Source organism: Falco cherrug, chromosome 4 (genome assembly GCF_023634085.1).
Source record: "Falco cherrug isolate bFalChe1 chromosome 4, bFalChe1.pri, whole genome shotgun sequence".
Classification (NCBI taxonomy): Eukaryota; Metazoa; Chordata; class Aves; order Falconiformes; family Falconidae; genus Falco; species Falco cherrug.
Genome location: NC_073700.1, coordinates 44,923,831 through 44,949,750, shown reverse-complemented (window position 1 = coordinate 44,949,750; position 25,920 = coordinate 44,923,831). Strand labels below are relative to the sequence as shown.

Here is a 25,920-nt window from a genome sequence, read left to right as displayed (position 1 = left end):
TGGGGTGTGCAGTGTACCCCAAGCTCTTTATTTTTTTTTTTTTTCTTTTTCTTTCCTCAAGAGACCCTGCATGCTGCACACCTCCTGTTCCCAGGTAAACTGACCTTGCTTTGTGTCCCCAGCCTGGCTGGGAACCCAGAATGGGCACCCACTGTCCATCCCAGAGTGGGCAGCCCCTGTGAGTGCTGGGTACCTGGCCCACGGGGCAGCACCCAAATAAATTGAGCTGAATTATAGTTTAAGGCAAAGCTCAGCATCAGCATGGAAGTTCTCTGCTCTTTGCCATGGAAACAAGCGTTGCTAAGGGATTGCTTAATAAGGAGTAAAATATTCTAAAAATCTAAGTTTATGTGGCAGCAGGATTGAACCCCCCGTCCTGGGCAGGGGATGGGGCTGTCGGGGGCTGCCCTTGCAGCAGCTGCCACGCACAGCCAAACGCTCCAGTTCTCCATCCATATGGAGAAACTCCTGGCACAGGGAGAACCAGGCACAGGACAGGGGTGCTGGGTGATTTGGAGTGAGCACAGGCTTCCCAGCCGTGGTGGCATGGCCCTGGGGTCACTCCAGCACGGAGCTGGGGATGTCAAGTCTGCCATCCTTTAGAACAAGCCTATATGTTATCAAATACACTCACAAAAGGGGGCCCCAAGGGATAAAGGCACCAGCACTGCCCCCTCAGAGCAGGGGCGATGCTCTGCTCTTGCACTGTGCCTCAGTTTCCCCTCCTGCATGAGCAACGCGGTTGCTGCCATCAACACCTGAGCTGGCGATACTCAGTTAACTTTATTAATTTTATGGGCATGAGGAAAGGGGCCGGGGGGGTGGGAATAATACAGGCAGGGGCCACCTCTGACCTTGACCCCTGTCCTGGCTCCCTGCGGCAGCTGGGCCGTCGCGCCTCCGCCGACAGCTCAATGGGCGCTTTGTCCGCGCCCGCCGGCCCTGCGCAGCCCCGTCACCCCCAATAATATTTATGGAGTTGGCAGTCACCTTCTCCCCTGCTCCCTGCATCTCAATAACAGCCAGGCTGGTGAGATCCAGGGAATCGGGGAATTTATAGTCTGGAGAGTTGCTGCTCTTTAGCCCCGTGGGGTGCAGAGCGGTGGATCCTGCCCCTTGCAGAGCATGTGCATGAATAATGTGCCCCGGCTTGGTTCTGGGTACTGTTTGCAGCCCTTCAGCTTTTTTTTTTCTTCCTTTCTTTCCCATAAACCCAGCCTGTTTAAAAGCAAACAGGTGGGGCTATTTTCTCACTTTTCCCAAGTCTTGCAAAGCTGCTTTGCTCCCAAACCAGCTTTGGGGGGGTAGAGGAGGTGGTACAAGTGCAACGCTGATTTATTTTACTGTGTTTCTGCTCATGGCCCTGATTCCTCTATCAATTAAAACAACTGAAAGCTCCTTTTCAAAGCTCCAGCATTTAAGATCCTTCTGCCAGAGATGCTGTGGATGGGTGCAGCCCCAGTACCCCCGGGCATGGGGGTGTTCGGGGAGTGCCCTGAGCCCATCAAAGTCCTGGGAAGCCCCCTCAGCATCCCAGGCTCCAAAGCAGATGGTTTAAGCAAAAGTGTTTATTCAGGAAGGGATCAACCAGGGAAACCTGAACATGTGGGGCAGAAAGAGGAGGATTGGTGAAAACAATGATCCCAGTTTCCTGGGATTTGGAAAATCCTAGTAAAAGGTGATTTCTCCTTGATGGGTGATTCTGGGCAGGAAGGGGTGGGACATGAATCCAAGTTCCTGCAGAGTTATTCCAAACCTTACCAAAACCAGGGCTGAAGCAGTGGATCTCTGCGAGTGGGAAACTGGGCCAGTGTGGGCATCCCAGGATGCTCCAGCTGCACAGAAATTGGTCAGTTGAGTCGGATGCTACTGCTGCTGTTCCCACATGGATAAGAGTGAGAGCCTCTTGGCACGGATCAGATCCTGAGCGATGGGGAATTGCCAAGGCTCACATCCTTCCCTGCTTCTTGGGGGAAAAGCCAGCCCAGAAAGGATCCAGCAGATCCCCCAGATGACTCGCCAGACACCCAGGGACTGACACTGATGGCTCTTCCAACCGCCAGGCTGGATCTTCAGGAGCCCTAAATCCCCCCCGCAATGTGGAGCTGCTCCCACGTGCTGTCCCCAAAGGCATGTGCTTCTCCGTCCTGCAGGAGCTTGATTTTGGGGCTGTTTCAACGGACTTTGGGAGATGCCCCAGCATAAATGAACCAAACTGGTCCTTTCCCAGCTTTGCCATGATCTTCTGATAAATCCTGTAGTTCGGAGCAAACTAGCCCCTGGCTGACGGTGCAGAGCGGAGCAATCCTCCAGTGCCGACGCGTGTTTCCCTGCTGGTTTGTTGCTTCCTTCTGTTAATCAAGCTGGGACGTAACAGGCAGAAAGGACCGGGATGCTGGGTACGTCCACAACCCCCCCTGCATGGAAAATCCGTTTTTGGGGCTCTTTAACCCCAAAGCTGCAGGTACCGCTGTGCTTCAGGCAGGGTTTTCCTGGGGCTGGGGGGTGTGTGGCTCATCCTGACACCCAAATGGCACATGGGAGAGAGGAGGAGGAGGAGGAAGGATGCTGGGGAAAGCAGAGTCATGATTTCCACACACGCTGAACTTCTTTATAGCCAGTCCATCAGGGGAACAGCTACAGCCTTGATCCCCTGTTCCCATCGCACTGGGGCACCCTAAGGAAACACGAGCATCCCCCAGCACTACCCTGTGAGCCAGAGCAGCTTCCAGCCTATTTAAAAAAAGGAAACCAATTTATCTTCCTCCTCCTCCACTGGATGCAGGTTGGATGGCGCCGTGGAGCATCCTGCCACCGCTCGATGCTGAGCCATGTCTGCACAGCCTGGAGCTGCCACTTCCCAAGGCCACAGCGCAGGGGCTGGTCCTCACTGCACCACAGAGCATCTCCCGTCGGCCTCGCGCGCATGCGGCTTCTTCCCATTCCCCTTCCCCAGGGCTCGTTCAGAGAAATGCTGCATGACACCGGCCCTTGAGCATTGGCGGCTGGAGATGAATCTGGAGTGTCACCTCCTGCCACCGCCCTCGTTCCCAGCCCGCGGAGCAGATGCATGGGAGATAACACACCCCTGCAAAGAGCAGGGTGAGCAGAGGAGGATGGGAAAGTCCTGAGAGGCAAATATAAACTGATTTTTGTGAAGCTGGAGCGCCGGAGCTCCTTTATGCAAAGGGTTTGTGTTGTTCTCCATGCAGGGCAAGAGCTGCAGGGTGCTGATGGAGCTGGGCAAGACGGTTTCTGGAGATGCCTCAGGCACTTCAGGCTTAGTCTGGGTGGGAAGTGGGGGTTTAGCTGCAAGAGGAGGGTATGGGTTGGGGTACAGGGAGAGCAGGGGGCAGCTCGTCAAGGGATGCCCAAGCTATGGCTGCCACCAAGCCACAAAGCAGCTTGCAAAGGGCTGGACCCACCGGGAGGGGGTCTGACCGCGGCCCCTCGCCAGCCTTGTGCCCCCTTCCCAACCGGCGCAGCCCTCCCGGGAGCCAGCTACCGGTGGGCGTCGGAGGGTGGTTGTAACAAGCATCATTGCCGGCTTGCTGAGCTAGGCATAATTGTTGCAAAACCGCTGCGCACATGCTGAGCTTCATAATTATCAGGCTTGTCTGCCAGGCTCTCCCTTCCCCCAGCACAACGGCACACTTGATTATGATTATGGTGGCTAATTTTGTCTGGTGCATCTTAGGCATATGGGCCCCCACCTGCTCTGAATATGCAAACGCCGCTGATTTGCTCCTCGGTGGCCGGGCCAGTGGGCAGGCGGGGAGGGGGAACCTGCCCAGCGCCACGAACAAAGAAACCCCACGCAGCGGCGCGGGCACAAAGAGCCACCGGCACCGGAGCTGCCCACGGCATGGCGGTGCCCAAGCCTCCGGCTCTGCTTCCCATGGGCGAGATGGAGCATCTGTGAGCAGCGAAAGCGCGGGGCACGTCGGGCACGTCTAGGGCAGTGTGCACACGCACACCCCTATATAATCAACACCCTACAGACAACCCCTGCCATGCAACCCCTGGTGTTTGCTGGCTCCAGCCCGCCTTTCCCACATCCGCATCCCGCAGCCTTGCAGAACCTTCCCTGCCCACCAGAACATATTGTTTGGTGACATGTAGGAGGGGGGTTTTCGCTCGCGTGTCGGTAACGCTCATAAAAGCATCCGTGCAATGGGGAAGGGCAGCTGAGGTGGTCTCACGTCTGCCTTGCCGGGACTGCTGTCAGGGGGGCTTTGCCATGCTAATGGATAATTAGATAGGCAGACAGACTGACAAGGATCCAGATGGATGGATAGATGCCACGAGGATCTGGTGACAGATAAATAGGCAGATGCTAATGGGCAGCGCAAACAACAGCTCAGACTCCTGCTAATTCCCACTGTAATTTTTAAGCTGTCTCCATCCTCCCCCCTATCTTCCCCAGTGCAGAGCTCTCACCAGTGCATCCATCACATTATTTTTCTAAAAAAATTATTTTTTTTTTGCACAGAAGTAGCATAAATGGTCTATAAAGGCTCTAAAGAATAACGAGCAGCAGTGAGCTGAGGTGGGCGTCGTATGGGAGCTCAGGGAGGTGACACCCTTGGGGTTACCCTGGGACCAGCCAGAGCCAGGCTCGGCTGTTGGGAAGTCTCCATCCCTCCTTCCCCGGCGCTGCCACCATCTCCTCGATTTATTTTCCCAGTAAAAAAAAAAAAAGAAAAAAAAAGGTTTGTCCCTTTTCTTCCACTGTGGAGGTGGGAAGAAAATTGTGAATGAAGGGGAGGAGGCCGAGGCAGATTAGAGCCAGAGAGCCGCGGCGGAGCGGGTGGTGGAGACAAAAGAAAGCATCTTCGCTTGTTTTCCCTTGCCGCGGGGAATCCACGTGGCGGTTGCGGGAAGGCGGGGAAAGTGGGAAGGGGAGATAAATCCTGCTGGAAAGCTTTCGGCGGCGCCCACACTGCGCGGGAGATTTATAGCCCTGCGCTTCACAGCCACCTGCCTGCGATGGGTGCTGCTCACCTGCTCGGCTGGGCCGGGCTCATTAGCTGGGAACCCTGGTTAATGAGATATGGGGTTGCTCATAGACCTTTGGGTCTTTCCAGTCTGGCAGGGACATCGCTGCTACCGTTGCCACCCTGCTGCTCCAGCCTCGGAGGGGCTGAGCCCTGGTGTGAGCCGCAGCCTCGAGCATCCTCTCATGGGTACCAGCCCAGCTCTGCCTCCTGCTAGCGCTGTCTGGGCTCCTCTGTCTTATCTGCCCATCTCCCGCTTTATCACCTCTCCCTGATTTGTCCCTCAGCCCATCACTCTGTTATCTGCTCTTTTCTTCCACTCTGCCCCTTTTGCTTCCATATTTTTTATTATTTCTCCTATATTTCTCTCTCACACTGGCTTCTTTCCTCCCTTGCTCTATAGATTTCCCTCCTTTTTCTTACCCTCTCCCTTCTCCTGCTCCTTTTCCCTCTCTCCAGTGTATTTTCTCCCCCCTCTGCCATCCCAGGAGCGGTCGGCAGGACTGTGGCCGTGGGGACGAGCACGCTGGTGCTGGCCTCCCCATGAAGGTGGGTCCTTGGGCTGCCAGGTCTCCTGGTCCTATTCCAGGCTGAGCTAGGAAATACATCTCAGGAGCAGGCCAGAGCCTGGTCCGGGATGAGGAAGAGCCCGGGAACTGGTCCCCAAAGGCACCCAGAGCATCACTGCCAGAGCTGGGTGTGAGCGCCCTGTGCCTGCCCTGAGGAAGGAGCTGGAGGAGAAAATCATCATTTCTCCCTTATTTCACCCAAACTGAGGCCAAGGGGGAGGCTGGGGATGTGGAAGGGCCCTGGCCACCCCGTGTTGGTCATCACGGGCACGCCAGCCGTGGGGAGTGGGTGTCCACGGGGGGGCTGGGGGGGGCGCATCCAGCACCCACGATGTAGGTCAGAGCCAGCTCTGTGGGGGAGCGCAGGGGCCCCCAGCCCCAGGATCGCCCCCGCCTGCCGCCAAGCTGCCGGCTGGGATTATACCCCTGGGAGCCTCTTACCAGCACCACAGATAGATACACCCCCCCATCGATGTGTGTATCTAGACGTATCATCTCAGCCTTTTCCTGGGTTTGGGTGGAAGCAGCTTGCCGGTACAATTAGAAGTTTTACCAGAAATGACCCTGTTGCAAATATTCCAGTTTTTAAAGAAGCTGATTCGCATTCTCAGCAACTTGCTGAGAAAGTGCCTGGGGGCTTTTCTGACGAGCTCCCGCAGGTATTCCCAATTTCCTTCGCTTGCTTTATGAGGTAAATGGAAAAAAAGAGAAATATTTTCCTTATAAATATAGATAGATGTATAAAAAATATTCCAGGGAATTTTTTTTTTCCCTGTGCAGATCCCATTTTCCAGGAGCTTTCTGGTCTCTGCACCATCACCTGGCTCAGGTGGATAAAGACCCAGCAGTTACGGGTCAGGGTGAGTGGATGGATGCTATTAGGAAATGTAGGAATGGGAAAAGGTTTAATTCCCAATTTAAAAAATAAATCATTTTCTGGGCACGGAGGTTGGAAGCTCCTTCAATTCTTGATTCTTTTCCTTCCCATCACAAAATACCCTGGAGAAATCCCAGCTTCACCTATCCCAGTGCATCAGCCAAGGGCAGCACATGGGTGACACCAGGACCCCCACAGCACATAAGGAAAAAAAAAGACAATATTGGAAATGTCAAGATCAGAGAGGCTTAAAATACCACCCAACTTTTGGGGAATTAATTTTGGACCCACTTCTTGCTGTGGCCATCACCGGCCAAAACCCCACTTCTCCTTCTGGGTAGTCACCTGCATCCCTCTGTGAGCACCGGGCTTTTTTGGGGGGATAGACGGGCACCCCCAGGGTTCAGACATGGCTCTTGACCAAGAGGGACAGGATCTAGCACGGGAAAGGGGGCAATGATGGCATTGCCTAGACGAGGCGTTTAATTAAGATGCAGGAGCGGTACTTTGGGTGCAAAAAGCGGAGGGGGAAGGGTTAAGGGGCGGCGGGAGAGAGGGGTGAGAAGAAAGCCCGAAGAAAAGAAGGGACCTCATAGCACCCGGCAGGGCTTGATGGCTTAATTACCATATTCAAATCTAATTAATTCCCCTTTGCATAAAAAGGCCACGGCGGGCGTGGGACCAGCCTTGCAGATGGCGTCTCATGCTCAGCACCATTTTGGGGCCGCCGGCCATCTTAGAGCGAGGAGGAGGAGGAGGAGGATGGCTTTTGCCCGCGGCACCGAGCATCTGCTCAGGGCACCCATCGGGCACAGCGCTGCGCCGGGTGCCGGCACCAAGCCCCACCGACCATCATTAATATCGCTTTGAGGAAGAAGAGGGTATTTAAAAGCAAAGGGGAGAAGGAACGAAGCAACAATGAATGGGGAGGGGAGTTCAAAGACATGGGGCGTCATAATTTGGGGGTATTAGTATGCCCCTCGCCCTTGGTTGGGGCTCCTCACTCCATCCCTGCACCTCGGGGTCTCCAGATGGGACAGCGCCGGTCTCCGCGGATGGAGATTGACGGTCGATGTGGGGATTAGTATCCCCAGAGGTATTTGCTGGAGGGGGTGGGCGATGGGGAGCGAGGCGTGGCCGCAGCCCCCTAAAAAGCAGCACTGACACAGCCCTGTGCCATGGGAGCATCCCAGACACATCTCCAGAGGGTGAACCCACAGGGATGCACCCCACATCCCCCTTGGGGTGCCAGCCAGCAGGAAAACCAAGAAAATCCAGCCTCAACAAGGAGATACTCAAAAGCCTTCCTGCGCAGGCATTGTTTTGGGGGAAAACGGGATAATATTCCTTATCTCCCCATTGTGCAACTGGGAGTGAACCAAATCCCTGCCAGAAAACCAGCCCCGAGAGCGTGGGCTGCCCACGGGCATCACGGCAGCACCCGCACCGGCTGCCAGGCTCACGCTGGGAAAGGTGAAAGTTATTTTTTCTAATGTTTCGGACAGCTTTGCCGTCACGTGAAAAAACCTGGAGGAGTGAGGACTGCAGGGGATGTGGGTTTTATCCCTTGACTGACTCCCAGGGATGCTATGCTGCTGCTGTTGCTGCTGCGGGGCTGTGCACCTGCCCACCCCCTTCCCCAGAGATGCTGGGGGCTGGGGTGAAACCGTCACCCCAAAAGAGGCTCCCAGAAGGAGCTGGGAGTCACTTGGGAGGCGAAATCCAGTGTCTGCCAGCAGACAAATGGGATTTGGGGGGTTTGGATGGGGCAGAGCATGAGGATCTGTGGGTGGTGTGGGAGGCTGCCCACCCAGCTGGGGGCAAAGCAAGAGGCAAGGGGGGAAGATTCCCCCTTATGCCATTTAGTCATAGAAAAGGATGTTTTTGAGTCATAAAGATTTTTAGATGTACATTAGAGAGGAAATAGGGGAAAAGTCAATTATTTTGCAATCAAAAGCTGTTACCATTAGCCCAGCCCTCCACCAGCTGGAGGTGGGGGGTGGGGGGAATTTAAATGTTTTCAAAAAGAACTATAAATAAAATGGGGATAATAAGTGGGGGTTTTTTTCCCAAAAAACAATGAGAAATAAACCAGCATGGCACCTCCCAGCCTGGCAATTGCAGCCGCTCACCTGGCCCCGACGGCGAGGAGCAATGCAGCCGCTCACAGAGCTGTCGTGGGTGCCCCTGCTTCTGCAGCGCTGCTCCCTGGACCCCCAAATCCCTGGCTGGAGAGAGCCTGGCAGGAGGTTGTGCGGGGAAAACCCAATGCCGGCGGGCTGGTCTTGCAGGAAGAGAAAGGAAAGCAAGAAAATCCCAAACTTACCCCATTCAGGAGAGACAGAGGGGTATCGAGCATCCTCAGGGCAGCGCAGCTAGCTTCCCGTGCCTGGCTCCGTGGGCGCTGCGCTCACCGTGCAGGGATGTGACCAAACCAGCCCGTCCCCAACAGCCACGTCCAACTTTGCTGCTGCAAACCCATGGCAGGAGCAACCTTCTCCCGGTCTGGTGGCTCCCAAGGGCAGGAAAGCTCAGTCCACAGCACCCCACAGGGCTCCTCTCTCTTTTGATTTCTAGGGTGCTGCGGGGTGGGTGGTCTCCCCATCTCTCTGGCCGCTTCGCCCCATGCCCGTCACCGGTGAGGGATGCTGCTGGACCGTGGTGATCCAAGCAACGCGGGGGTTTCTCCTCTGCAAAAAATAAAACAAGCAACGCTGTCACGTCCAAACCCAAACCGATCACCTCCAACCCCCGCCTCCCAATCTCACACTACTCATCAACCGAGCCATCTTACCCAGCCCAGCCGCCGCGCCGGGCAGGCCCATGTGGCCAAATGATGCTTTAAGGGGATCGCAAAGGTTTCTCCTGGCACTGCCAGAGCCTGGCGAAGGACCTCAAGGTCTCCACACCCGCCCCCATGTACAAACCCCACATGGCAATTGGGCTCTGGCCACCTGCATGGGTCCAGAGGGAGGGTCTGTCACCCCATGGATCACACCCCGCACCGCATCCCACATCCCGTTTTGCAGGCGGGATGGCATTGGCAAGGGAGAGGAGCCAAACCCTCCTGGGAGCCTGTGGGAAGGGAAACCCTTCCGATTCAGATGATGGGGGCAAACATCCTCCAGATGTGCCCTTGTCACCTCCCCCATCCCCCCAGCCCCCACCGCCGGTGAGGGGGTGCCTGGGTCTGCCCCAAATCAGCCTTTTTATTACCATCATGGGATGGGGAGGCGAGGACTTCCACCCTCGCTGGCCCCAGCACCCGTGTTCACCCTGCACAACCCTGCTGGGGGAGGGGGGGGGGGGGGCACCCATCAGCCCATTCATTTTACTCCCAAAAACTCGACCGCTCCAACACCCCTCAACATCCTGAGGGTATCCAATGGGAAGAGAGGACCCCAAAAAGACTGGAGACAGGGTGGGTTGACAGCGCTGCCCCAGATGGGTGGTGGGAGCTGGGGAAGGAGGGGGACACACACCAAGGGGATGCCCAAGGGGACGGGGGGGGCTCAGACACAATGCTGCCATTGAGGGGGCCACACCGTGGGTCCCGGCCCTTCCTGCCCAGACACAATAGGGGCGGCCCCGCGCGCCACTTGTGCGCATTGTGCGGCGGCTGCCCCCCCTCCGGCCCCTCCTTTCTGTCCCCCATCAGATAATGGATCTGCTTTGTGTGCTTGGCTGGACAAGGACTTTGTGGCGGAGAAAGAACCGATGTTTGTCTGTCAGAAGAGATCGGCCAAGAAAGGGACGGGGAGGAGTGGTGGCTGCAGCAGGGCAACATCCCTCGTCCTTCCTGCAGCATTGGCCTTGCACGGCCCCGTGCCATCAGCAGGATTCCCAGCGGTGCCGGGTGGGGGGAAAGTCCTCGCTGGGAACTCAGGGTGGCACAGCCTGGTGACTGTGGTGCTGCCAGACCTGTCACTCAAACCCCATCCCTGGTCTCGGTGAGCATCCCAGCCAGCATTCCAGTGAGCATCCCAGCCAGCATCCCAGTGAGCATCCCAGCCAGCATCCCCATGAGCATCCCACCAAACATCCCACAAAACAGCAGCTCCCCTCCCCAAGCCCAACACAAATCCACAGTGGCAGAGGGTCCATGTCCCCCTGACCAGCTCTGGCCCCCTAACCCCTCTGAGCCCCCCGCCCCGGCCACCGTTCCTGATGGAATCAGCAAAACCTACAGGAGATTAGTTCTTCGGCTGCCTCTCTCTTCCTGTACCGGTGTGCGGGGAGGCAGATGGGATAATCCCCGACTTCAGCATAGCCAGAGCCGCAAAGAGCAGGATTAATAAGAACTAGGCTTTCATTTCGGCAGCCCTGAACAGGTCCCTTTTCCTGCAGCATCCCCAGTTCCAGCACATCAGACAATTAAGGGACAGGGGAGCTCTGCAGCCGGTGGCCACATCCTAGCTGCTCCAGGAGAGGAAAGCCAGCCCTGGCATCATCCAGCTGGGAAAACTGCCCGATTTCACCCCAACCGAGCAGCCAGCATTGCATGTGCAGGTACATGCGTGTGTCCGCTGGTACACGCTACTGCCATGTGTGCACTGCACAGCCCCGCACGTTCCCGGGAACCAGGGCAGGGTCCTTCCAGCAGCAAAACCTGCACAAAGCCAGGCTGAAAACTGGGATTATTTCCTGTTAAACCAGTTCAGGAAACGGCGCAATTTATCCTGTTGGTTGGGGCAGGTTTTTCAATTGCTGAAATTCTGTTTTTTTGCAATCAGATCTGTGCAAATGCTGGCGTTTAAGGAAAAAATGGACTTCTGTTTCCCAAAATTTTAGCTTGATCATTGGTTTCTCGCTGGGCTGCTGGGTCTGTGCTTGCTGCTGGGCACTTGTGGGACATCTGCCAGCCCAGACCCTTCCCGAGGGGGCCAAGGCCAGGACGTAACTTCAGGAAAAACCCAAACCCCATGGCACCGGGAGTGGGTTCATCCCACCCATGCTTCCTCAGCACGGTGGCAGTGGCATTGCCAGCCCAGGCTCAGCATCCCAAGACTCCCACCCCGCACCCCACACATGGGTGGCATTTTGAGGTGACAACAGCCATGGGGCTGGGGGTGGCAGCTCAGCAGCACATCCCCCTTCCCCGGTATATTTTGCTGCTGGTGTTCGGGGTCCGGATACCCGCAGAGGGTGAGCATCTCCAACAGCATCACCCGAGGGGACCTCAAACCTGCATCCCAGGTGCTCTGGGGCCGAGCCGGGTGGCTCATCGCCCGGCAGGGAAAGCGGCTGGGCCGACAGGATGATTAGGGTGGCCTGTGGAGTAATTATCTCATTGGGCAACTAATACCCTTTCAGCAGGAGTGGGGTGGGGAAGTATTGTTCGGGCTTAGGGATTACATCAACCCGGCTGGAGCAGACAATGTGCTCCCCCTGGGAAGAGGCAGCTCAGCCCCAGGGGAAGAGGAGGGAGGCAGGGGCTGGAGCTGTCTCAATTAGTGAGTGTCCCAGTGAGGAAGAGGGTGGTGGGGGCTCATGGCGGGACGTGGGGAGTTTAGCGAGGAAGGAAAGCACCCTTAACCCTTCATGCTCCTCTTGTGAAGGGACTCGGTCCTTTACCCTTGCGTGAAGCCACTCAGGGACAAGGAGATGCCAGAAGAGCTGAATGCATCCCCTCCTCCCCAGGAAAGCAAAACACAGCCAGTTTTCTCCTTTTTTCTTCTTTTTTTTTTTTTTTTTCCTTTTTGACAGCCCAATGCCAGCCCTTCCCAGCCTCCCTGCACAGCAGCAGCATGTCAGCCACTTCGTCCTTGTATTGGGGACAGGCAGCGCTCTGCCAGCCACGGCCACCCGAGGGGCCAGCCAGGCGGCAAGCAGGGCATGTCCCCCTCCCCAACCCCAAAAAGCAGTGCCAGGGAGGAGGGAGATGCCAAATCCATGCACCTCCACCCAGCACCACACAGCACGGGGCACAGCAGGTCTTTGGCATCCCCCTGAAGCTCCAGCTCGGAGCCCACCCGGCATGGCCACCCGGCGCTGGCTGCCGTGGGGTTGGGGTTAGTTTTGGCTGGGGTCGTGGTAAATCAGGCGTGAGGCCGGCGGGCCGGCGGCAGCCACCACACCAGGTTACCGGCTGAGCAAGGGGCTGGCTCCACCTAGCCCTCGCCATCCGTGGGGTGATTAAACACGGGGCTCCCAGCTGCCATACATTTTTAAATAAATGAATAATACATAGTGGGGTGATAAATAAATAACGGCCATACATTTGAACTTAGCCTCTGAGAAAATCCTTTTAGTTCAAAAGGACCGGGGCGCTTGGAAAGGGGAGCCCATGCATTTTGAATGGGCTGCCATCAAGTGTCAGGGCTTGGCAAGGGAGACGAGGGGGGAGGGATAAAACCAGCCTCTACACAAGCCGGGGGGGGGGGGACAGGGATGAGGGTCCTTGGCCATCGCCAAGGGCAGCTTTGGTGGGAGCAAGCAACGACGGCAGCCAGGGCTGCGGATGCCCCGATGCTGGGCACCAAAAGCCCAGTGTGCCCCAACCCCCTGGGAAGGAGGAGGACGAGGATGGAGGGTGCTGCAGCAGGAGGTGAAGGGCAGCCCCTGAGAAAGGCGAGCGGCACATGAAAGGTCCTGTCCCGCTAACCCCAACTGTGCCGAGGAGGAGTCCCTCTTTAGCGGAGCAAAGGCAGCGTTTACTTAGCAGTGGCCCTATAAAGAGGTGGGTGGCCCTGGAAGGCGGCCCAGACAAATACGAGGGGATTAGACAAGTGAAAGGTGTGAGCGGAGGGGTGAAGGGGAGGAGGATGCTCAGGGAAAGCTGTTAGTGGGGGCATAACGAAGCGCCCTGAGCAGGGAGGGGGCGGCAAGGCAGAGGTGGGTGGGAGCTGGATGGGGGGGAACGGTATTGTTGCCTTTTTGGGGAGGAATCCAGAGAGACCCCATGTCAGAGGAGCTGGCATGGGCTGGCATTAGCTCTGAGGTTGCCCCAAGCCCCTGCACAGGGTGGCTGACAGCACATGCCTGCCCTAACATGTGTCCCTGCCATGTACATGTGTGTTCAGGCCATGCACAGCCATGCACATGCATGTCTGGGCTGTGCACCACCATGACACATGCACCCCAGCCATGCACAGCCATGTACACACATGTCCTGGCCGTGCGCACGTGTCTTGGCTGCACACAGCCATATACACACATATCCTGGCCATGCATACGCATGTTCTAGTCACACACAGCCATGCACACACGTGTCCTAGCCATGCACATGCATGTCCCAAGACAGGGTCCTGCTGGGACTCGCTCCTTTGCCCTTCATGAAGCCCGAGAGCCACAGAGGCAACTTTAATTCTTTGCACAAACTGCTCCCGCTCGCTTGCATCGTTAAGTGGGTATTGATTTATTAGGCTGTAATTTAAGGCAGAACGTTTTAAAATGAACTCACACACCAAGCCCAGGCACGAGAATAAACAAGACCTGATTTATTTGCGGCCCGTCTCTCAGCAGATGCCGGGCTGGGCCGGCAGCACAGCAGGGCGAACAGGGACAGGAGTCCCTGCAATCGGATCCTGGCTTGGGAAGACCAGGAGAGGAGCATCCCCCTCACCCCCTGCACATCCCCCTGACAGGACGGCGGAGCAGCCTCGCATGCACACATCCTGCACCCTCCAGTATCCCCATGCAATGTCCCCCAGACCCCCCCGAGTGCTGGGGTGCACAGGATGGGGACGGTGGCAGCGAGGGTAGGGGCAGGACCTGCCAGACCCATGGGACAGCAGGTGGGATGGGGCCATCACCCATGGCCTGCACCGGTGGCATCGTATCAGGACTGGTGAGATCCCACAGGCAGCACCGGAGCTCCCGGGATCACGCCTCGTTCAGGCTCTGGAAACTGCAAGCTGGGGGGGAGGGGGGGGTTGAACCAATCCTTTAACTTGGCCCCAGAAAAGCCGCACAACTTCACACCACCCCCACCACCCCCGACAAGCAGCCGCAAGGCCAGACCTCCACCGGCATCAATCAGCCACGCTCCCCTGAATGCACAGCACTGGGATGGCGGGGGGGTCGTTTCACCACCCCTCCCAGGCTCAGCATCCCCCATCCGCCTCCACCAGCTGAGTCCCGGGTGTCAAAACCCCGCCAGGTCCCATCTGCGAGACCTGGCTACTGCGGCACATTCCTGCGAGCCGGCCCTGGAGCAGCAGCTGCCGGACAGAGCCGATCGCTGCCGCCACGACGCGGGCAGCTCGTCTTGACCTTGCCAGTCAGGTGTTGGGGGGGAGGGGGGGGCGGGAATTATTACAAAAAAAAAGAAAAAAAAACCAAACAACCCACCCTGGGTGCCGCCAGCCGTCGCCGGGGCACGGGGAGGGTTTAATGCAGCGGGGACCATAATGGGGCCGTCTGGGGGAGCGAGGGCGAGGAGAAATTAGTGTCAGTGTGTGTGTGCCTTAAACAAACCTGCGCCGGGGTGACGTGAATGAGGGCACAGCCTGTGTATATATTAGTGATGGGATCTGACCTCGCTGGGAGGGCTCCTTCCCTCGCTCCGCTCCTCTGGGCGTGGGAAAAAGGCCTGGGCTCTTTTCACAGCTGTTCTCGCTGCTGCACTGAGCTAATGGAGGGGCTGCCCGGCTCCCTCCTCCCCCCGCCGCCTTTTCAGTCCTTCAGCAAAAACCCCCCTTTCACAGTCCCTTAAAAACACACCTCATTGTTCCCGCCTGGATTGCATTGAAATGCCACTCGCACCCCGTCTCCTGGAGCAGCCGGCCCCAACTCCGGCTCAGCTGCGCGTGCACACGCGTGTGCAAGCCCGGGTGTGCGTGGGAGCACACGTGTGCCTGTCTCAGGTTTATGCATTGCTGCTGGTGCAGAGTTTCATCCCTAAAGTCTGCTCTGGAAGGGGTGTCTGGCAAGGGAGGAGAAATGCAGAGCCAAGGGGGCTTTCCACGCCCTGGGCAGCCAAGCCAGTGTTAATGTCCCCGGCCTGGACCCCTCCCATCTCTCCCTTTTATCCATCTGCTTTGATTTTGATATAAAAAATAAGCCAAAAGGTACCAGCACCCATCCCTGATTTGCAAACCCAGAGGCACAGCAAGCAGAGGGGACGCATGGCTGGTGGTCACACCCCCAGCCCACAGCACAGCCGTGGGGACTGCCGGGGACCCCAAAGACACCAGCATCACCCTGAGCTCCTCCTGGTCCAGGTTTCACCACCAGTCTTTGATGCTCTGGGAGCAAATACTCCCCACCTGACACACGAAGGGATGGGATTCCCCAGGGCTGGGGCGGTTCAGGCGCATCACACCTCGATTTCCCCCACCATGAAGCCCACAGGTTGCCCAAAAGTCTGCTCCAAGCTCTAGAAATCCAAGATTTATAGAAAATAATAAACAGCCATGCAAGGATCAGCCCTCGCCTGGTTTCCCAGGGAATTAGGGCAGAGAAAGTCTGGGCTCAGCCTCTCAGGGAGCTCCAGGGATGGCGGAGCCGGGGGTCTCACTCCTCACACAGCCGCCGCAGGGGGGGGACCAGCCCTCAAAGGCAGCGGCAGCGGCACAGGCACAGCCCCCCCTGCCCCCAGCCCCACCATCATCCCTTGTTTGCCAAGGCCCAGCCCCAGAATAGCACCGGGATCGTGCTTTTCATTAAAAATAAATAAATACATTTCTGGTGGCAGCGGAGGAAAGCATGAAAACACCATCCCCAAAGGCTCGAAAACCAGAAGGCAAAGGCAGCGAAACCCACAGTTATTATTTTTTGAAGCAGCTGGGATTTTTTAAGCTAATCTCCTGCTGTCCTTGTGGGGAGGGGGGGGCATCACTGGCTGGCGTTCGCAGCAGGGCAGACAGACCGACAGGACAGCATCCTCGGGGCCGCTCGTGCCTCCCCGCGTGCTTTTCCCGCTGACCTTTCCCCGCTGCTCTGATAGATACTTTCTGACAAAAGCGGGGACATCGCACACCTTCCGTCCTTGCTCCGTGCCCAGCGCAGGGACATCGCCACTAGCAAGTCCCTGTCACCGGCTATTAGGGGGAGAAGGTCTCCGCCGCCACCGTGCTCTTTCCGCATGAGTGCCAGTGCCGGTGCCAGGCAGGGGGGTACCCCCAGCCCCCCAGTACACAACACACGTGCCCCATGTTCACCGTTTAGAAATGCAAATCTGTTTAACAGCCACACGCGGGTTTGTTATCGGCAAGGATGAGCCTGAGCTCTTTGAAGTCAACATATGTATATGATGATGCACATATGTGCGTGACCTACATTCGGAGCAGTAGCGCTTCCCTGGGGTGGGCGATGCCCACACGTGCCCGCAGCAAGGGGGCTTGGCCAACCCTCTCCCACTGAAGCACCATCAGTTCCCAAGGGGCTTTCCCTGCACCAGGAAGATTTCTGATGTGGGGAAGGGGAAAGGCTTCAGCAAACGCAGCTCTCTTGGAGCATCCTGAAAAACCGCTTGCCGAAGAGCCCAAGCGAAGCGTTTGGCTTTGGCAGCAGTGACAAAGCGCAGCCACCAAGGCCACATCCTCAGCACCCTGAGCATCACCTACATGCTGGTCCCCCCACACCCCACACCTGCCCCCTACCCCAGTCCCCACATCCCAGTGCAAGTGAGCACCCACCCTGCTCTGCTCGCTTTCAAATATTGCCATTTCCATGGATGGTTTTGACTTCTCCACCCAGCTCAGCCATGGGTTTCCATAGAAACATGATGATATTAAACTGTAAATAATAATTTCTCCATAAAAAAAAAAAAATGGGGGAGAGAAAGCAAGGCTCCAGTGGAGTTGGTGGACTGGGAACAGACCCCAACATCCTGGGCACCTGGCCCCACACGTGAGGTCTTATCTCACCCCCCGAGGCTGGGTCCCATGGGTGGAGGTCCCACGCGCACCCCTCCGGCACCAAGGAGGGCTGAGTGCTCTCGCACCACTCCGTCCGCTGCCGGCACCTGATTTATCCATGTCGGAGACTTCAGCCTGACATCTATAAAAATTAGCAGCTAAAGCCCCAGCCAGGCCATCCTCCACCGGCTCTGGGTAAATAAACAGGAGCTTGGCCGCCGCAGTGACACATACCTGATGGGGAGGAATTGTTATTTACTGTTGCCTCTTCAATGGTTATTTTTAAATAGCCTAAAGTTAAACACATCACTGTTTTTCATTTTCTCCTGCTCGGGGATATGGTTTTGTCTGGGGCTTTTACCCTTTCTGTCTATTTAAGTGATACTTTTTATCATAAATTACTTTTTTTTTTCCCCCTCCTTGCTATCAAGTTGGAAAATCACCAGTGTGCGGCGGGAGGAGGTGGCGGGGCTGGGGGAGCAGGCATGGGGACTCTCTCACCCAGGGACAAGGACATTTGGGTTTAACGACCTCCAGGCACACGTGTGCGATGCCGGCAGCCAGGATGGCTGCGAACACGGCTCCCGACACCCGTCCCCAGTTAAAACCCCAACACCGCGCTGCTGGCAGCAAGAGGCAATCTTGGGCGGCGTTATTTTTAGGGCTCTGGCAGGCGAGGTGCCGGCCCTGCCATTTCGTGTTTCTCGGCTGAGTTTGGCGCTGTGGGGTGGAGGTGGAGCTGCCTCCTGGCTCCTCTCAGCACCCTGACGCCCGGTATCCCCCCAGCTCCCTCCATCCCTCACAGCACAAAGGGCTCCATCCCATCCATCCCCCTGCCAAGCCCAGGGATGGATTCTGACCACCCGAGCTGGCACGGCACGGCGGCACCATCCCAGCATCCCAACAGTTCTCGCTATTCCCATCTCCACAGCTGGGCCAGGGTTTTGGGGAGCACCCCATTGCCCCGGCTCGTTCTGCCCTGCCAGCACTGGGATGCTCAGCCTGGCTTCTTGCTCAGCACCAGGGACCAGGACCCCTGGGGCTGGCCGGGCTCAGCCCAGGGCTGCTGCTCCCCCCCGCCCAAAGTAGCTGGGCTGAGCGCCCCAGCAGCGCCGGGATTATCCTCAGCGTAACATCCCCTGGGAACAAGATTGCAGCTTAGGGCCTAATGGAAAAGAGGAGAGAGATGGGATTAAAAGGAAAATAATGACTATTTCTTTAGCGAGGCTGGGGAAATGAGACGGGGATTAGCGTCCTCTTTACCAGCGGTCCCCAATCCCACTGGGCGGTCCTGGATCCAGCCAAGGCAGCCAGAGATGCCTGTGCTCAGCATCGCTCCGGAGGGTAACATAGGGGTGGCAGCGTCAACCCCAGCGGGATGGATCCAGCCGTCCCCAGCATGAGGCCGAATTGCCAGTACCAGCTCCAGCCCCATCACCCACTGCATCCCTCTGCCACCGCTTCTGCCCATGCACAGGCGGCACAAAAAGAAGGCGATTTTGCAAATATTTGCCAGCGCGGTGATTTTCCTCTCCCTGCAGATTTGCTGGGAGAAATTATAAAATATTCTGCAAGGAATAAAACATTGAAAATTAAAACTTCACTTGCAAAGGCACAAGCCCGAGAATAAACCTGAAAGGCTCCTTTCTCTCGCCTTCGGTTGCACACACCGCGCGGTGCAATTGGCTGCTTCCCTGGAATAGATTCAGTTGCTATGATACCAAGTTTGCTTTTAACGAACCCCAGAAAATTAATGGTATTCAGCAGATAAGTCCTTAAAGTGGAACCTATTTTAAGAAATTCTTGCTAAATGGTTTACAAGTAGTCAGGAGGGAGGAGAAGCTTTCCCAAGCGTGGCAGAACCTGCGCTGGTTCCCCTCTGCTCCCAGCCAGGATAGCAAGGTGCGTAGTGGTGTGTTTTGGGGTACCCTTCAGCCTGGGACCATGAGCAGCAAGGGAAGGATGGATGCACAGCACCTACTCCCTGCACTGTGCACCGTGCATCCCTCCTGCCGCCGCTTTGCATCCTCCCAGCTGTCCCCACGCGGCCTCGCTGCTGCTGCACCGCTGCTCCCACCAGCCAGCAGCTTCCTCCGCCTATGCTGCAGAAACACGGGCAGGTCGGTGCAGGAAGCCTCTGCCCAAATCCTGCCCAAACCCACACAAAGCTCCAGCATTCACTGCTGGTCCACATCCTGGAGAGATGCTTGAAGGGATGTAAGCGGGTCTGACATGGAAAGCCTGCTCCAACAGCAACCTGACGTCCGTTGGAGGAGCTCAGGACAAATGACTGAGGAGCAGGGGAAGGTTTTCATTCCCCCAGCACAGTGGCCCATCCATCCAGCCCCGCAAGCAGAGCACAGGGTGGCATCAGCCATCAGACGGAGCACATTTGCCCCAGGGACCTGTGTCTCCACCAAGGAGACAAGCTGGTGCCTCTGGATGCCGCAGCGGCCCCACGTTGTGCTGCAGCAAAGGTCCTCACCCGGCTCAGCACCACCACAGCAAAAACACCTGCGCTTCTGTCCCCATCCCCAGACTCCAGGTAGAGCAGCTCCATGGGGCACAGCGTGTACAAGGAACCATCTTCTCTTTATCCCACACCATATTTTGGGGTGTACAGAGGCCATCCCTGCTTTATCCCACACTACATATAGGGTCCACATCCTCCCTGACCAGAAAAAGGCCCAAATTGGGTGAGCCCAGGCTGTGAGTGCAGGCTGGGGGTGCAGGATCAGTGCCAGGGATCACAGGGATCCAGGACAAGGAATCTGCCCCTCTCCTGCCTGAACAAAGCCAGATCTATCGGGAGGGAGGAAGGTGCACCCCTGCCTCCCACACCCCAGATTCCTGCTCTGCTGCAGACTCCAGCAATGCCAGGTGAAAGAGGAGGCACAACCCCACCTAGAAGCCAGGATGTGCAGGGCAGGGACAGGCTGATGGAGCGAGGGATCAAGGTGTTGAGATTTAATATTTGGAGCTGATGCTCTTCCCCTTCTCGTTTCTCGGCACTGACCCAGCCAGGGAATTGGTGCACCACAGACCCGAGTGGCGAGGGGACCAGCAGCCATGCCCTGGTGCCACCACCCTGCTGGGGCTGCTGTGCCCCTCGCGCCGGGCCTGCCTCCAGTGGGACAGCGGTAGATGGTGCAGCATGGCCAGGGCCTGATCCTGTGATGGTTTAAACACATGGGTGCCCGGGTCCACCTGCAGAGCATCCCTGCTGACCACTGCCAAATGCCCGAGAGCGCAGGGCCAGACTCTGTGGCCGTGGAGGGGCCTCCCTCTGCTGCCCACTCCAAGCTACACCCTGAACCAGGCACCTGAAAACACCTTCCCTGAGCTTCCCCAGAATAACTGGAGACCGCTCAGCCTTCAGGGTCACCACTTACAGCCTTTCCCCTCTTCCAACATCCGTCATCGGGGCCAGATCCAGTGCTCCCGCTCCTGCACGGTCCCTGCAGCCCCTGGGCAACCCAGGCTCAGCCCCATGTCCCTTGCACCGGAAAGTCTCCCCGGGTGCTGCGGGGACTGAGAGGAGCCGGAGGGAGCAGGAGGGAAAGAGGGAGCTGGCTGCATGCAACACCCCAACCCACGGGCAGCAAGGGACAGCACGGAGGGGTGTGGGAGGGAGCAGGGGGATGCTGAGCCCAGAGCACCCTTGGAGCGATGCTCCCAAATCTCCCTCTCCAAAGAACAAAGCTGCAATCTCTCTGCAGATGCAGAATAACCAACAGGCGACAATGATTTATTTCTCTTCCCCAGTAGATAAATCGGCCTCGGAAACATGTTTGCGCTAAATTACAATTTGCATGTGGTAATATATTTAAGCAACTTTCCTTCTACTTCGTTATAAACAGGGTTTCTCTGGGGGTTATTTCTGAGCTGGCCCCGTTTAATTTATCTCCGGCACACCCAGCACAAGCAAGCTTAATTGTCGACGTGGAAATTAAAACCACAGTGGAAAAAAAAAAAATAAATAAAATCAAGGTGCTGGGTTTGTAGGTAGCCTGAGGAAGCCCAGGTTGGAATCAAAATAATCACCCCGGCACAGGCACTAGCTCTGGGCCTCAATAAAAATGATTAAAGACAAAACCCCGCTGAAATTTCCACTCCACAGCCACGTTTGGCTTCCAGCCGCTTTCCCCCTTGCAAAGGCACCAGGGCCAGTGCTTCGGGGGGGCCAGCGGCCACTGAGCCCCTCTCCTGCCGGGAGGGCAGGGCTCTTCTCCCGGAGAATAGCGAGCGGGTTTTTACATTCGGTTCTCTAGCTTTATGATATCACATACACTCATACAGCTAGATAACCAAAGAGAAAAACCCACCCAGGTCTTTACCAAATGGGCCTCAGCCGCGCCGTGCACCCGGGGGTGTTTTGCTCCCACATCAGAGCCCCCCAGGGTGGTTGTGATCCACATCCCCTCGCTGCCAATAATGAAGAAACCCCAATGGTTTCGGTGGGAGACCAAGAATCTGCCCCGGCATCTTGGGATGCAACATGCAACCCCAGCCTCACCAATGCCTGCCCGAGCACCCCAGGTCGACGTCTGCACCCCAAAAGGGACTTGCACCCTGAAGTGGGCTCAGCCCCACGCAGCCCCCCACGGCCCAGGGGCCATCGCAGGGCAGGATGCTCCCCCAGGATCCATCCCCATTGACTGCGGCCCAAGGATCTGCCTCTTTCCCAACCCAAATTTGCCCCCAGACCTACCCCGGAGCCCGCTCCCACTTTATAATTACTGGCATGGAACTGCTGAGTCATGAGAGTGGCTGGGGAAGGGACGGCCCCAGCCAAAAAGGGCCCCCCGGGGGTTTCCACCGCACCCCCACTCTGCTCTCCTCTTCCTTGCCTTTCTCCCTCACCCGCTCCCTGCAGCCGGGCCCTGCAAACCCGAGAAGGACCCCGCAGATCCTGGGGGCCCCGGACCGTGAACCTTCCGGGGGGTGGACGACACCCTGCACCCCCCGGGGCGGCCCTGTGCTCTCCCACCCTTGTCGGCAGGGACCCGGCACCGCCGGGAGGCTTCAGGCACCAGCACTGGGCACCAAGCACCGGCGGGGGATGCTCCCGGGGGGCTGCCCAAACCGGGGGGCTCCGGCCGTGCGGATGCTCGGAGGGAAACTCGGCGGAGCGGCTGCCCCCGGCCCTGTCGGGGGACGGGGAGAGGACGGGGGATCCCGGGAGGCGGTCCCGGGGAGGGGGTCCCGGGGAGGGAGTACCTGCTCGCCCCGCGGGGCTGGTGCTGCCCACGGTCGCCGTCAGCTCCGGGTCGCCGCATCCTTCCCAGGCTGGCAGGGTGGGGAGGGGGCTTGGCCCGGGATGGAGCCTGGATGCTCCCTCCCGGTGCCGGTGCGGGTACAGGTCCCGCTCCCGCTCCCCGGCGCCTCCGGGACCTGCCTCTAAAGTTGAGGCAGAGCCGGCGGCGGAGGGATGGCTGGAGGGCGGGGGAGGGCGGGAGGAGGGACGGGGCGGCCGGCGGGGACAAAGCCCGAGCGGCGGGGCTGGGACAGCCCGGGCGTGGGGCCGGGGCAGGGGTCACCCCCCCCCGGGGGGCAGCGCCATTCGCCACGGCTGCCGCTCTCCCCGGGGGCCGGCCCGTCTGCTCGCCCCGGGCCCCCCCCCCGGCCCCGGACCCAGCCTCCCGCAGCAGCCGGCCCGCCCCGTCGGGGAGGCGGCTGTGTCCCGGGGGTAACCCCGCTCGGGCAGGGCTGTGGCGGAGCCGCCCCCTGCCCCCCCCCCCCCCCCCCCGGCAAAGGCAGGGGTCAAACCCGACATGCCCGGGGCTGGGAAGCGGCCGGCGCGGGGAGCGGCCGGACCCTCCCGTCGAAGCTGCGCTCACGGACCGCGGTTGCAAAGGGGAAATGTTGCCGCTGCTCGAGAGTAAAACCGGCTGGAACTCCCCGTCCCGTCCTGGGTGATAGCAGGGTCCCCCGACGGGCCCGGCGTCGGCTCTGCCCCCCCACTGGGGAGGGTCCCCCCGGGCCCGGGACAAAGCGGGGGCCGCGGCTCGGCGGGGCGGCGGGGCAGAGCCTGGGGCGCGGTGCCGAGGTCCGGCTCCACGTCCCCCCCGTGCGGCCACCCGGAGCCGGTCCCGGCCGGCTCTGCCCGGTGTAGGGGACCCGCTCTGCTCTCCCGGTAACGGCGGGGCAGCACCGGCCAGGGGCGGGGAGGTAGCGGCCTTTCCCTGCCCCCCCCTTCCAGCCGCCTCACACCGGGATCGCACCGGCGGGCACAGCCGTGACCCCCGCGTGCATACACCCACCCAGGGGCGCCCGGGCACCGGTGCACCCACCCGGGAGCACACGCAGGTGCCCCCCACCCCCGGCTCCCGGTCCCGGTGCACACCCAGGAGCGCTCACACCGATACACGCACACGCCCGGCTGGCGCACACTGACGGTCACACGCGTCCTGAAGCACGCACGGCCCCGCACGCGCAGCCCTGCCCCCCCACCCCCACGCACAGACCCACGCAGGACACTCGGGATCTCCCCAGCCCCCTCCAAGCCCCCGGCCCCCCCAGCCTTGCCCCGGCCCAGCGGGCTCCACAACCCTCCCGGGGCCCCCTCGTCGCACCTCGCTCCGGTGAAACGGCTGAAAAACGAAACCCACAGGCGGCCCGGGCATAGCAGCGGCCTGGGGCACAGCACCGTGCCGGTGCCCCGGCGGTGGGTAGCCCCGACGGGGCTCCGCTGCCAGAGGGGACCGGGAGCGGCGGGGCGGGGCGGGCGGCGGGGCCCGGATCCCGCTCACCGCGCTCCCTGTTTCGGGGAGGAGGCGTGGATCCGTCCCGGGCCCCGCTGCCCACACCCGACCTTTCATATATATGATATATATACATATATATCCACACACCTACATCTATCGAATATATAATATATATGAATATCTGCCTTTGAAGGGGCCGGGAGCCACGCACGGCGGCACTTGCGGAGATGCCAATCCGCAAGCACTGGGAGCTCCCCGGGAGCAAGGGGGCTTTCTGCCCCGCACCGGAGACTCCCGGGGCAGGGCACCTTTTGTCAGAGGCGCCCCCCCCTCCTCCCCCCCCCCCAGCGGGGCTGCAGCATGGCGAGGCGCGGGCCGAGCAGCCTCCCGCCGGCACCGGGCACCGGGCACCGGCACCGGCACCGCCGCTCTCCGTGGTGCTGAACCGCCGCCGCCGCGCCCCGGGGCCGTGCGGGGTCGTGCCTGCTCCGTCCTTCTCTTTCCAAGCCGCCACTAATTAATGATTAGTATTGCTATTAATTATTATCGTTATCATCCCTGAGGTCCCCGCCGCTCCGGTGCACCGCGGCACGGCCAGCCGTTCCGAGCAGGAGGATGGTGCCAGCGAGGCAGCCGGTTGCCACATTAACGGTTCGTCCCCCGCACACCCCTGGTAGCTGCCGCCCGCGTTGCCCTCCGTGGGTCCGCACCCGTGTGGGCCCAGCCGGTGCCGTTACCTCCGCAGCCGGGCTCCGAAATGCTTCTCCCGCCCGGCCCCGGGCGGCGGCGGCCCCGGCGGGCTCGGCCCCGCTGCCGTCCACAGCGCCCGGGGCACCGCCGGTCCCGGCCTCGCTCCGCCGTCCCGGTGGGTCCCGTTACCGAACCGCTCGTTCCTTGGGTGAGCCCGGCCGCTGTCCTTCCCCAAAGGGTAAAAACCCCAGCAACGACCGCGGCCCCGCAGCTCCGCCGAGGGAACGAACGGGACCGGCGGAGATTCGCCGCCGCCCCGGGACCACCCTGCAGCCCGGGCCCGGCTGGAGGAAGGGCCGCTCCGGGCACCGGCAGGTCGGGGCGTAGCATCCGCGCCAGCCCCGGGCCCCCGCCGCCCCCGGGCCCGGTAGCCTACGCGCAGGGCCCGGGCGGGCCGCAGCGGCTCGGTTCGCCCCCACCGGTTGCCGGTCTCCGCTACCCACGGCTCCCTGCCCCGGGTGCGGCGGGGGCGGCTTGGCAGCGCCCACACGGGAAAGGCGGCCGCCCCACGCGTGTCCGCGGCGGGGGCTCTACGGGGCCCGCCCGGCCTCGCGCCTCCCCGCCACTTACCGGGGGGTCTCCCGCCTGCACCCCTCGCCCCGGTGGCTACGGGCACTGGCTCCGGCCCCGGCGCCTCTCGTCGCCCCTTCTTCCCCTCGCCTACACCCTCGTGTGAATCAAATACCTTCACTACAGCAGCCATGTTGGGCTCCGGTGCGAGCACGGAGCTCGCCGCAGGAACCGCCGGCCGCCTCGGCGGGAGGCAGCGCGGCCGGGCTCGGCTCCGAGAGGCGCGGGGACCCCGGTTCCCACCGGCGAACCGGAGCCCGGGCAGCCCGCCGGCCCGCCGGTCCCTTTCTCCCACCGCGCCGAGGGATGCCGCCGCTCCCCGCCAGCCCGGTAACTTCCCACCGTTACCAGTAACGCCGCTAACTGCGGGTCCCGCACCTGCCCCTCATCCCTCCGGTAGAACCGGTCGTATCCCGGGGCTGCCTTTGGAAAAGAGGGGTGGGGGAGTGGGGGGAGCCGCCGTTACCTCCGCCTCGCCCGTGTGCCGGTCCCCCGCGGCGCCGCTCGGCCGAGCCCACCTGGGGAGGGAAAGAGAGAGAAGAGGCGTCAGGAGGAGCCGCCGTCGCCGCCGCCATCGCTCCAACTTGGAGCAACTTTCCCGGCGAGGCTGGCAGCGGGGGCGGGGGGTGGGCGGTGCTGGAGCCCCTG

General features: G+C 59.6%; 1 protein-coding gene and 1 long non-coding RNA gene across 4 annotated transcripts in view; both read right to left on the bottom strand.

The window, feature by feature from the left end:
* The window catches only part of LOC114017302 (uncharacterized), a 36,825-nt gene that overhangs the window by 4,498 nt on the left and 6,407 nt on the right, over window positions 1–25,920 (bottom strand). For 2 of the 3 annotated variants that reach the window (XR_008731854.1, XR_008731853.1), the window contains exons 3-4: window positions 25,739–25,790; window positions 8,770–9,133 (exon numbers count right to left, since the gene is read on the bottom strand). This is a non-coding gene — a long non-coding RNA (uncharacterized LOC114017302). Of the gene's footprint in view, window positions 1–8,769; window positions 9,134–25,650; window positions 25,791–25,920 lie in introns of all 3 variants that reach the window. The other variant, XR_008731855.1, reaches the window with a different exon arrangement.
* LOC129735904 (basic proline-rich protein-like) lies at window positions 24,140–25,642 on the bottom strand. Its single transcript, XM_055708030.1, has 2 exons — window positions 24,690–25,642; window positions 24,140–24,465 (listed from the first exon to the last, which is right to left on the bottom strand). The coding sequence occupies exons 1-2, from the start codon at window positions 25,403–25,405 to the stop codon at window positions 24,267–24,269; spliced, it is 915 nt and encodes a 304-aa protein (XP_055564005.1). The 5' UTR covers window positions 25,406–25,642; the 3' UTR covers window positions 24,140–24,266.